This window comes from Macaca thibetana, chromosome Y (assembly GCF_024542745.1).
Source record: "Macaca thibetana thibetana isolate TM-01 chromosome Y, ASM2454274v1, whole genome shotgun sequence".
NCBI lineage: Eukaryota > Metazoa > Chordata > Mammalia > Primates > Cercopithecidae > Macaca > Macaca thibetana.
Genome location: NC_065599.1, coordinates 11,068,063 through 11,080,754, shown reverse-complemented (window position 1 = coordinate 11,080,754; position 12,692 = coordinate 11,068,063). Strand labels below are relative to the sequence as shown.

The 12,692-nt window shown below is 47.8% G+C and overlaps 2 protein-coding genes across 5 annotated transcripts in view; both read left to right on the top strand.

The window, feature by feature from the left end:
* RPS4Y1 (ribosomal protein S4 Y-linked 1) overlaps positions 1-12,692 on the top strand; it is a 381,935-nt gene that overhangs the window by 227,798 nt on the left and 141,445 nt on the right. The gene's annotated exons all lie outside the window — the stretch shown is intronic.
* CD99 (CD99 molecule (Xg blood group)) overlaps positions 1-12,692 on the top strand; it is a 48,561-nt gene that overhangs the window by 11,431 nt on the left and 24,438 nt on the right. For 3 of the 4 annotated variants that reach the window (XM_050777746.1, XM_050777747.1, XM_050777749.1), the window contains exon 2: positions 9,638-9,670. The exons of the other annotated variant lie outside the window; for it this stretch is intronic. In XM_050777746.1, the coding sequence (XP_050633703.1) occupies positions 9,638-9,670 (33 nt within the window). The remainder of the gene's footprint in view (positions 1-9,637; positions 9,671-12,692) is intronic. 4 annotated transcript variants of the gene reach the window in all.

Sequence of the window (12,692 nt, the reverse complement as noted above, 5' to 3'; positions counted from 1 at the left end):
CCCCTCCCCCCACTACACCCCCAGGATACCCCTGTATCAGTCCCATGGTGTAACAGCCTAATTCACAAGATGCTGCAGAGGGGAAGGGATTTTAAATTTTCCGAGAAAGACAATGATATATTTTGGACTCCATGAGAAGTACTGTTACTAACTTGTTTTAACCTATGTACATGCAATCTTCATCATTCAAGGATTCTGTATTTGTGAACTTGCCTACTTGCTAAAATGTATTTGTCATCCCCACATCAACATTCCCGGCATTTAAATTTTTATTTTTATTTATTTATTTTTTTGAGACAGAGTCTCACTCTCTTGCCAGGCTGGAGTGCAGTGGCGTGATCTCGGCTCACTGCAACCTCCGCCTCCCGGGTTCAAGTGATTCCCCTGCCTCAGCCTCGCAAGTAGCTGGGATTACAGGCACGCGCCATCATGCCCGGCTAATTTTTTGTATTATAGTAGAGACGGGGTTTTACCATGTTGGCCAAGATGGGCTTTATCTCCTGACCTTGTCATCCACCCACCCCAGCCTCCCAAAGTGCTGGGATTACAGGCGTGAGCCACTGCACCCGGCCTTTTCTAAATTTTTATTTATTTATTTTTTAACTTTCATTTTAGGTTCGGGGATACATGTGAAAGTTTGTAACTTAGGTAAACACATGTCATGAGGGTTTGTTGTACAGATTATTTCATCACTGTGGTATTTAGCCCAGGACCCAATAGTTACCTTTTATATTCCTCTCCTTATCCTTGGCGATTTTGTTCATGCACAGAACAGCAAAAAAATTGAACTTCTTTTTTCTTTCTTATTTTTTTTGAGATGGAGTCTCCCTCTGTAACCAAGGCTGGAGTGCAGTGGCATGATCTTGGTTCACTGCAACCTCTGCCTCCTGTGTTCAAGTGATTTTCCTGCCTCAGCCTCCCAAGTAGCTGGGATTACAGGCATGCACTACCATGCCTGGCTAATTTTTGTGTTTCTAGTAGAGACGGGGTTTCACTGTGTTGTCCAGGCTGGTCTTGAACTCCTGGCCTCAAGTGACCCACCCACCTTGGCTTCCTGAAGTGCTGGGATTACAGGCGTGAACCACCGCGCCCGGCCAGAATTGAGCTTCTCAGTAGCTCATGTTCTCAGTTGAGGTTCAGCAAAGCCAGACACTGCCTTCTCAGGCCAGCACATACTGTCAACAGGGTTCTTTTCAGGTCTATTTGGTGTCCTGTGTTTTGTGTTTTCGTGCTTTTTGTCAGTGATTTTGCGCTTTCAAATATCCCCAAATCAGTGCTGACATGCTACTTAGCGTCCCTAAGTACAGGAAAGTGGCACAGTCTCATGGGGAAAATACACATTTGATGAGCGTCATTTAGGCACGAGTTATAGTGAAGTTGGCTTCGAGATCAATATGAGTGACTCCACAATGTCTATTCACTACATTGTCTTTAAACAGAAACCCACATAAAACGCACTTAGGTAGTGATTGGTTGATGACCTCTGGGAACGCAATCCTGTCTTTTCGTAGGAGCAATAGTTCACTATTCACTAATTCAGTGTTCACTGAGACTTTATAAAATGTAACTACTTTGAATAACAAAGCTGTAGTCAACAAACTGAGCTGTTAAATGTGTGTGTGTGTGTGTGTGTGTGTGTGTGTGTGTGTGTGTGTTGGCCTTGCGTCATTTTACAGAGACACACAGGGCTCCGTGAACTGCTAATAGTTGGGACCGGCGGAGGGTTTATTTCGAGCAAGCCCCGAACTGCAGGGCAGAGACCACTTTGAAAGGAGACCAGCAGTCGGGGAGTGACTGGCATGAAGTTGGAAAAAGTGCTGAGGCTGCTAAGTCAGTTTCCGGTGTTTCCACGTTAGCGTTGGGGGGTAATGACTCAGTTTCCTGTAGGAATGGGATCTGGGCTAGCATCTGCCTGCGGAAGGGGTGACTGGGACAGAGAGCAGGGAACCCCGAGCAGCCCTGCCTTGCTGTCCTCTGAGCCCCAGAACTCCTGAAGGCAGGGTCCTTCAGCATCACCCTGGAGTTTGTTAAAGATGCAGGCTCATGAGCCTCACCCCACACCACAGAATGAAGATGTCTGGGGGTGAGACCTGGGGTTCCACATCTCCCCAGGTCCCTGGCAGGGTGATTCTATGAGAACTGCCGGTGTGAGTTGTGCTCAGCCCAGCCCAAACATTCACACCATTCTTTGGCCTCTTGTGAAACTTGGCATAGCTCAGGGGACATTCCCAGAATTATGGCACAAGAACAAAAGAAAGTTTCCCACTTCTTACCAGACATATTGTAAAATTACAGAAAAGAGCTTGTTCCATCACGTCTACACCCTCGTGCTGTTGTCTCAGTTAGGATGAAGCCGAGATGATACCTTGTACGTTAGGTCACCCCAGACAAGGAAGCGTGTGCAGCTTAACCACCTGCATATAATGCAGTTTAACCACCTGCATATCATTTTTTTTTTCTTTTTTCTTTCTTTCTTTCTTTTTTTTTTTTTTTTTTTTGAGACACAGTCTCATTCTGTCACCCAGGCTAGAGCACAGTGGTGCAATCTCGGCTCACCGCAACCTCCACCTGCCGAGTTCAAGAGATTCTCTTGTGCCTCAGCCTCCCAAGTAGCTGGGACTACAGGTGCATGCTACCACGCCCAGCGAATTTAGTAGACATGGGTCTTGCCATGTTGGCCAGGCTGGTCTCGAACCCCTGACCCCAATGATCTGCCTGCCTCGACCTCCCAAAGTGTTGGGATTATGGGAGTGAGCCACCACGCCCTGCCTATTTTTTTGAGGCAGGGTGTGTCTCTGTTGCCCAGGCTGCAGTGCCATGGTGCAGTCTCAGCTCCCTGCAATCTCAACCTCCCCCCCAGGCACAGGCCATCCTCCCACCTCAGCCTCCCAAGTAGCTGGGACCACGGGTGTGTACCACTTCACCTGTCTAATTTTTGCATTTTTTGTAGAGACGGAGTTTCATCATGTTGCCCAGGCTGCTGTTGAACTCCTGGGCTCAAGCGATCCTCCCACCTTGGCCTCCCAAAGTGTTGGGATTATAGGTGTGAGCCACTGCACCCGGCCACCTATATATAATTTTCAAGCTAAGAAGACAGACGAGTTTATTGCTAGAAACACGAATCTCTTTCCTTTCCATAGTTCACCAGCAGAGAATGTTTCCAGGCACAGTGGCCACTGTCACCCACTGCGTTCATAGCTTTCCATGAGGGGAACAGATTGTGCTGGACTCAGCGGTTCAGTCGAAAGTGTAGGGTGTTCGGTGAACTTGGAGTTCCTTGTACTTGTCCATAATTCCTTGCACTTGTGTTTTCTGTACTCAGATATTCAGTCACTGGCACACATCCTGGACCCAGCACTGGAGTGTTTCTGAGACTATGACACTCCAGTGTATTCCTGAAGCAATTTATCACACTATTAAGCTCTTTTCTGTAATTTTACAATATGTTTGGTAAGACCTCGGAGCTAGATTTTTTTAAATGATGTGTTAATTTCTTTTAATTGACAAATACCCATTGTATCTATTTATGCGGTTGCACGTGGTGTCTTGATGTATGTATCCATGGTGAAATGGATTTAAATATGCATAACCTCACAGACTTCCCAGCACTTTTTTGTGTGGTGAGAACACTTAAGAATGGGCTCCTTTAGTCGTTTTTGAATATTCAAGCCATTGTTACTAATTGCAGTCGCCATGGTGTCTCTGAGCTTTCCTCAAGTTATTTCTCCTGTCTCGTGGAGACTTTGTATCCTGTGACCAGTCATCTCCCCTGTGTTAAATGATACATCTTGAAAAAGAGAACAATACTTCCAGAGCAATTTGGTTTTAAGCAACAGAAAAATAAGGGTGTTTGGACCATCTGAATAAAACGGTAAAATGAAATGTATCAGCTGCCTCCTGCTGTTCCCACACAGGAGGACTTCTGGTACTCGCTCCAATGTGGAGGCATTTTCTCTTGCACCGTTCTGAGCTTTCTTTGTACTGCAGTTATCTCTAGGTTGGGGACCCTTCCTGAGGCCCCTCAAACCTAGAATGAAAGTTTTTAGGGGCAGACCATGTGACTGGTTCCACCGACCTCCAAAAAAATAAAAAAAAGAGCTGGGCACAGTGGCTCTCGCCTGTCATCCCAACACTTTGGGAGGCCGAGGCAGGCGGATCACGAGGTCAGGAGCCACCTTGGCTAACATGATGAACCCCGTCTCTACTAAAAATACAAAAAATTAGCCAGGCGTGGTAGCGGGCACCTGTAGTCCCAGCTACTCGGGAGGCTGAGGCAGGAGAATGGCGTGAACCCAGGAGGTGGAGCTTGCAGTGAGTCGAGATCGCGCCACTGCACTCCAGCCTGGGTGACAGAGAGAGACTCCGTTTCAAAAAAAAAAAAAAAAAGACTCAGCAATGAGTAAAGAGCACATATGTGCCCTCTGCACCTCCTCCCCCTCCTTTTCTACAATGTCCTGAAAGTTTGTGTTTAGAGGGCTTTGGAAAAGGGCGTGGAAAAGCAGCAGGAGCAGATGAGTACTGGAGTGGCCATCAGCAGGTGTGAGCACCCCGGGGTGATGGTGGGGCTGAGTGAATCGGACATTTTCCAGCAGGCACACCCAGGCCCGTGGCGGGATCTTCATCCTCCCACCCTTAATGAAGATTAACAGTATTATTGAGAACGCTGCAGGCACACACACAGCACTGCATAAATGACATCCCTGGCTGCTGCTGTTACTATGTCGTGATTGTGTTATTCTTATGAAAATCTGAAAGTTATAAGAATCTTGGAACTGCCTAATTTTTAACTAATTAATTTATTTATTTTGAGATGGAGTCTCACTCTGTCGCTCAGGCTGGAGTGCAGTGGTGTGATCTCGGTTCACTGCACCCTCCACCTCCCGCGTTCAAGCATTTCTCCTCCCTCAGCCTCCCAAGTAACTGGGACTACGGGCGTGTGCCACCACGCCCAGATAACTTTTAATTTTATGTGAAACACCTGAATGGTGTGATGATGGGGTTTAAGATATCCCAAGTGTCCGGGCGCAGTGGCTCACACCTGTAATCCCTGCACTTTGGGAGGCCAAGGCAAGCAGATCACTTGAGGCCAGGAGTTTGAGACCAGCCTGGCCTACATGGTGAAACCCCATCTCTATTAAAAACAGAAGAATTAGCTGGAAGTGGTGGCACATGCCCGTAATCCCAGCTACTTGGGAGGCTGAGGAAGGAGAATCACTTGAACCCAGGAGGTGGAAGTTGCAGTGAGTTGAGATCGTGCCACTGCACTCCAGCCTGGGCAACAGAGCAAGATTCTGCCTCAAAAGAAAAAAAAAAAAAAAAAAAAAAAAGAAAAAGAAAAAAGAGAACCCAGGTACCGGCTCTCCTCCCGAGTTTGCCACGGTTGAGCGCATTCCTACATAGTGCAAGCCCTGGTCACATTTCGGAGGAACTCACACACCCCATGTGGCCTCAGGGACTTCACTCTAGGTTCATCCTGTTTTTCGAGTTGCCTGGCTGATGTGAAAAAGAAAACACGGTTTGAATCAGTAGAAAGTGTCTTGTCAGACTGACTCATGCCATCTGTGGTCCGTTCTGCCTTGTCCTGATGAGTCATTGCCCTGTCCCCAAAACATCTGGAGCTTTGAGAGGGCCGGGTGGAAACCGCAGTGGCAGTAGGGGGTTCTGCCGAGGGTGTGGTCTCTTTGCAATTTTGCAGAGAAGCTGAACACCGTGAACATTCAACATGGGCACCTGAGTTCTCCACCAGGCTCCTTCTCTAAGGGCATGGTTGCAGCTCCTGCTGGGTGGGTTTTGATGGTGTTTTCTTCACATTTGCAGCCCCGGAGGTCGTTTTCAGGAGCAAAAAAGAAAGTGGGGGTGTCTGCTGTGAGCCCACAATTTCCTGCCTACCACCTGAAAGCTCAGGGAATGTGATGAATTGGGAGATGAGTCCTAGGAAATAAAGAGACCAGTGGACTGAGTTAGGAGACGACAGCTTCATTTACAGAGGTTCCTTTACTGCCTCATGATCATTGATTGGGTTTGCTTCCCCATGAGGCTTCAAGCCAGTAGCATGTGCATTTGTATACACCTGGGGGACTGCCTCCCTCACACACCTGGGGGACTGCCTCCCTCACACACCTGGGAGACTGCGTCCCTCACACACCTGGGGGACTGCGTCCCTCACACACCTGGGGGACTGCGTCCCTCACACACCTGGGGGACTGCCTCCCTCACACACCTGGGGGACTGCCTCCCTCACACACCTGGGGGACTGCCTCCCTCACACACCTGGGGGACTGCGTCCCTCACACACCTGGGGGACTGCCTCCCTCACACACCTGGGGGACTGCCTCCCTCACACACCTGGGGGACTGCCTCCCTCACACACCTGGGGGACTGCCTCCCTCACACACCTGGGGGACTGCCTCCCTCACACACCTGGGGGACTGCGTCCCTCACACACCTGGGGGACTGCCTCCCTCACACACCTGGGAGACTGCCTCCCTCACACACCTGGGGGACTGCCTCCCTCACACACCTGGGGGACTGCCTCCCTCACACACCTGGGGGACTGCGTCCCTCACACACCTGGGAGACTGCCTCCCTCACACACCTGGGGGACTGCCTCCCTCACACACCTGGGGGACTGCGTCCCTCACACACCTGGAAAATTAGCCTCAGAGGTGTCTGCAGTACCATATTTTACCAGGGAGTGAACGCTTGATCATGGGTGATTGAGAGGGCCCACCTTTGTATGAAATCAAGAGCTGGTCACCCCCCTTTCCTCCCTATTCTCTGTGGGGTGGTGTTTGGGAAGCTATCTTAAGTGTTAGTCACCCGAGGAGAAAATGGTGAGGGTGGGACTCTGTGTCCCACACCTACACATGCACACACAAACCCACAAATGCACACACCTACACATGCGCACACACAAAGCCTGGCCAACATGGTGAAACCCTGTCTCTACAAAAAATACAAAAAATTAGCTGGGTGTGGTGGCGGGTACCTGTAATCCCAGCTACTCAGGAGGCTGAGGCAGGAGAATTGCTTGAACCCGGGAGGCGGAGGTTGCAGTGAGCCAAGATTGCACCACTGCACTCCAGCTTGGGCAACAGAGTGAGACTCTGTCTCAAAAAAAAAAAAAAAAAAAAAAAAAAGGAAGTCCTGACATTTGCACCAACATGGATGGAACTGGAGGACATGATGTTAAGTGCAGTAAGCTGGGCACAGAAAGACAAATACCGTCTGACCCAAACACACTTACGTGGAATCTAAAAACATTGAACTCATAGAAGCAGAGTGGAATGGCGTGACCAAGGGCTTGGGAGTGAGGGGTGAGGGAAATGGGGAAATGATGGGTAAAGGGTACAACATTTCCGTCAGATAGGAAGGGATAAGTTCAGGGGTCTTCTGTACTCAGGGTGACTGTGGTTAGCAAGAATGCATTGCATGCTTGAAAATGCCTAAGACAGTAGCTTTGAACTGTGTGCACCACAAATAAATACGTGAGGTAAGATGTAAATAAAGAAAAAGTAATACAACTTCAAAAAATACAGTTATAGATTTCTATGGAAACATATGAACATGAATGCATATATATATGCTTGTGTGTGTACATGCCTTATGGTTTATTCCAGATCAGTAGGATCCTCCCTTGCTACTGTCTAAAGATCTGCCGCATGCTGCAGGAGGAGCTGTAATTGCATTTGTTATGTCTGGCAAACGTCCTGTTGTAGAAAAAGCCATTTCAGGTCTCTGAGGTTGTGGAAACAACTCCACTCTGGTTGCTGGCATGGGGCCCACAGAGCTGTTCTGAGGATTTAGTCTACTTTCTACTTACTGTTGACACACACAGAAACACACCAGCAGCCATGGGTACACACACACAGACATACAAGCAGACATAGACACACCTACCTGTATGTACATACTCAATACACGCCTTCACACTATGCACACCTACCCATACGCACACGTGCACACAACTACATGTGTGCACACAGCACGTGCATACATGCACCTACGCATATGCACACATGGAAACACACCACACTACACACGCATACACAAACCCACAAATGCACACACCTACACATGCACGCACAAACCCACAAATGCACACACCTACACACGCACACACAAACCCACAAATGCACACACCTACACACGCACGCACAAACCCACAAATGCACACACCTACACATGCACGCACAAACCCACAAATGCACACACCTACACACGCACACACAAACGCACCTACACATACACACATTGACACATGCACACACACATGCATGCAACTGCACACATGCACATGAAAAACATACACACTACATCTGCCTACACATACACACACAAACCCACATATACATGCACCTACACATATGCATACATAACACCCACACATTTGCACACAGAACCCACACATACATGCAACTATCCATAGGCACACAGAAGCAGCTACACACTACGCACACCTGCATATGCACACACAAACCTACACGAACATGCACTGACACATATGCACACAGAAAACACACACTGCGTATACACACACACAGGCACAAACCCACAAAATGCACCTCCACAGTTACACAAAACACGCCCACACATATGCACATATGCAAACCCACTCATACATGCACTTGTATATATGCACACACAACACATACATACACATATACACACAGAGAACCCACCTACACACCCCATGCATGCACACAAAACCCACAAATACATACATTTGCACTGCAAATGCCCAAATATACATGCACACGCACACACACAGCCCTGTGACATATGCATGCACTCTTCATTTATACACACAGGAGCATGGCCCGGTCACTTGCACCTGCTGTGGAACTGGACACATTTCTGTTGTTCACAGGGCTCCCGCGGGTTGTTCTTGGACCCCTCAGCACCCACTGCAGGTGCTTCCTGACGGTTGAGAGGTGTTGCACCCTTTGGTGCTGAGGAATGGGGACGCTGGATGTTGACGATTATCCTAACTCTTCCTCCAGTTAACCAAACAGTCCAAGTCGACTTTTCCAAATTTTCCTGAATTTGGCTTTTCTTCAGTGCGCCAGAGATGGCCACGTTGAACTAGCATTGAAATTCTTGTAATTAAAAACTGTAGAAACAGGATAGCCTATCAATAATTGAGCGTGACAGTTTCCTCATTCTGTGAGATTCCATGAGATTTTTTTTTTTTAATGCATAATGCATGTGTCTTTCTGGGTTGTTGAGTGTTTCCGCTATATTTTGGTTTGTAATTACAGGACAGTTGCCAATAAAAAATGGAGAATTTTGTTCCCCATGTTCTTTTCAGTACATATTCAAAATTGTCACTCCTTTGTTTCAAAGGAACTGCCTTTTAAGAATAATACACAAAATGATCACGTTTTCCCACTATTTTAATTTCTACTAAGCTCGAAGGTCATTGTTTCTTTAAAACCTAGGCTAACATATTCTTACTTTTAGGAATGAAAGTGAATATTTAGAATGAAAAGAGAAATCACAGCACCTTGTAAATTTTTTTAAGTTGCCGTTTTAAATGTCACAAAAGTCAAAATCACCTACCATTTTTTATCTCTATAATTTTCAAATTTATTTTTATTTTTCTTGTTTGTAAGTTGACTCTTTTTTTCCCTCTTAGATGATGGTTTCGATTTATCTGATGCCCTTCCTGGTGAGTAACAACATCAATTTTTAAAATCCTGTCAATATTTTATGTTAACATAGTAAATACAGGCATATCCTAGACATTTCCGGCTCGGTTCTAGAACACCGCAGTACTGGGAGTCATAGCAATTTTTGGCTTCCCAGTACATATAAGTGTTATATTTACTCTTGACTGTAGTCTGTTAAGTATGCAATAGCATTACTTCTAAAAGCAGTTTACTCTAATTGAAAATAACTTATTGCTAAACAATGCAGATACAGAGACAGGAAGTGGGGCATGTGCTGTTGGAAAAAATGATGCCGAGAGTCTGGCTTGGCGCAGAGTTGCTGCAGACCTTCTGTTTGTAAAACACATAGTATTTGCAAAGCACCTTAAGACAAAGTGCAGTGAAGGAGGTCTGCCTGTATGTGTCCACCTGCCTTATTATAAAAACTAGATTCATAGATGACAAGGAAAAGCAAGATGCCCTCGTTAAGATAAACGAACCACCCTGGTGGAATAATTCACACTCCTGTGATGGTCGAAGGCCGAGCGAAAACTTGCCAGGTGCTTGGGGAAGGGGCTAGAGGAGGTGAGCAAATGGAGGTCCCCCTGGAGAGAGGGGCGTCCAGTCCTGGCATCCTCCCTCTCAAAATCGGCACCCACTCTCTCCATGGGGCCACTCCTTCCTTTTTCTGCAGCTCTTCCTGTCTCCTGCTCCTCACCCAGAGCCCTCGGTGAAGGGCATGGGAAAAGGAATTGAAGGAATCCGTCTTATCACTCTATCTGCTTCTGGGTCTTGTCATCCCTTTGTATTTGTTTTCTGGGGCTGCCATAAAAAGGTACCACCAACTGGGGGCTTAAACCACAGGGATTTACCATCTTCCAGACCTGGACAACGGAAGTCTGAGATCAAGGTGTAGACAGACCCATGCTCCCTCTAGGGAGCTCTAGGGGAGGGTCCTTCCTGCCTTTCCCAGCTCCTGGGGACTCCAGGTGTCCCTGGGCTTGTGGCCGCATCACTCCAGTCTCTGCCTCCTTCTCCATGGGGCCTCCTCCTCTGTGTCTCTGTCTCCTTTTCTTTCTTTTACAAGGACACTTGTGATTGGGTTTAGGGCCACCATACTCCAGGATAACCTCATCTCAAGATCCTTCTCAAGCACATCTGCAAAGACCCTATTTCCAAATAAAGTCTCAATACCAGGTTCTAGGCTTAGGATGTAGATATGTCTTTTGGGGGAACCACTGCTCAATCCACTGCAGTTATATCCAGTTCTTTTTGGTGGCTCTAGGGGGGGATCCTTCCTGCCTCTCCCAGCTTTTGAGGGCTCCAGGTGTCCCTGTGCTTGTGGCCACATCACTCTAGGCTCTGCCTTTGTCTACACTGGTCTCTTCCCTGTGTCTCCATGTATCCAAATTTCCTTCTTATAAGGGCACCAGTCATTAGGATCTATCCTAATCTGTTCTAACTTCATCTTAAGTAAATTACAACTGCAAAGACCCTGTTTCCAAATAAGAGCACCTATTGAGGTTTGGGGTGGATGTGGATTTTGGAGGAATGGACCCAGGACAGCCCTCTTCACTTTTTTTTGTTTGTTTGTTTTTGAGATGGAGTCTCTCTCTCTCGCCCAGGCTAGAGCGCAGTGGCGCGATCTTGGCTCACTGCAACCTCCACCTCCCAGGTTCAAGTGATTCTCCTACCTCCACCTCCTAAGTAGCTAGGATTATAGGCATGCACCACCATGCCTGGCTAGTTTTTGTATTTTCAGTAGAGATGGGGTTTCACCACGTTGGTCAGGCTGGTCTCGAACTCCTGACCTCGTAATCTGCCCACCTTTGCCTCCCAAAGTGCTGGGATTACAGGCATGAGCCACTGAGCCTGGCCACCCTCTTCACTTTTTTATGTTTTACTTTTTTTTTTTTTTTTTTTTTTTTTTTTTTGAGACACTGTGTTGCTCAGGTTGGAGTGCAGTGTTGGGATCTTGGCTCACGGCAGCCTTGACCGTCTGGGCTCAAGCAGTTCTCCCACCTCAGCCTCCTGAGTAGCTGGGACTACAGGCATGTGCCACCTCACCTGGTACAGTAAGCAATACGGGGTCTCACTGCGTTGCTCAGGTTGGAGTGCCGTGGTGGGATCTTGGCTCACTGCAGCCTTGACCACGTGAGCTCAAGCAGTCCTTGCACCTCAGCCTCCCAAAGTGCTGAGGTGTGAGAGGATTGCAGACGCGAGCCACTGCACGTGGCCAGCTTTTAATTTTATGTCCTGTGGTGCAATGCCGATGGTTTGAGAGAAACAGTGCTAATGGGGATCATCTCTTTCCTGATCACCTACCCCTTCTTAGCCCTTGGGAACAGGGGTTCACTGCAGTGGGAGGTGCCCTTAGTCTTAAAACCTGCACCTGATTTGCCTGAGACTTCCATTCCCAGAGGGGGCAGCCTAGGCAGAGGCCTGACGGAGCCAAAAGTGTGTTTCATATGAGAAATGTGAACAGCCTTTCAACCATCAATCCGGTGTCTCCTTCTCATGCATAGATCTTGGGCTCTGAAAGGGCAGTTTTTCTCCTAACTTTGCCATTCTCCTGCCTTCCTGGCTTACATCTCGGTCACAGTCCCATTTAATGTCAAGAAGTGGAAAAGGGCTGGGCGCGCGGTGGCTCACGCCTGTCATCCCAGCACTTTGGGAGGCTGAGGTGGGTGGATCACCTGAGGTCAGGAGTTCGAGACCAGCCTGGCCAAAATGGTGAAACCCCATCTCTAGTAAAAATACAAAAAATTAGCCGAAAGTGATGGCATGCGCCTGTAAACCCAGCTACTCGGGAGGCTGAGGCGGGAGAATTGCTTGAACCCAGGAGGCAGAGGTTGTGGTGAGTGGAGACCATACCATTGCACTCCAGCCTGGGTGACAGAGCAAGACTTGGTATCAAAAAAAAAAAAAAAAAAAAAAATGTGGAGAAGGGGCCCCTGGTCTCTGTGGAAACCATGGCTGGTAGCAGCCTCTGTGCCTGTCTTCTGGGCTCAAGAGTCATCCTGTGAAGCTCAGCGCACTTGG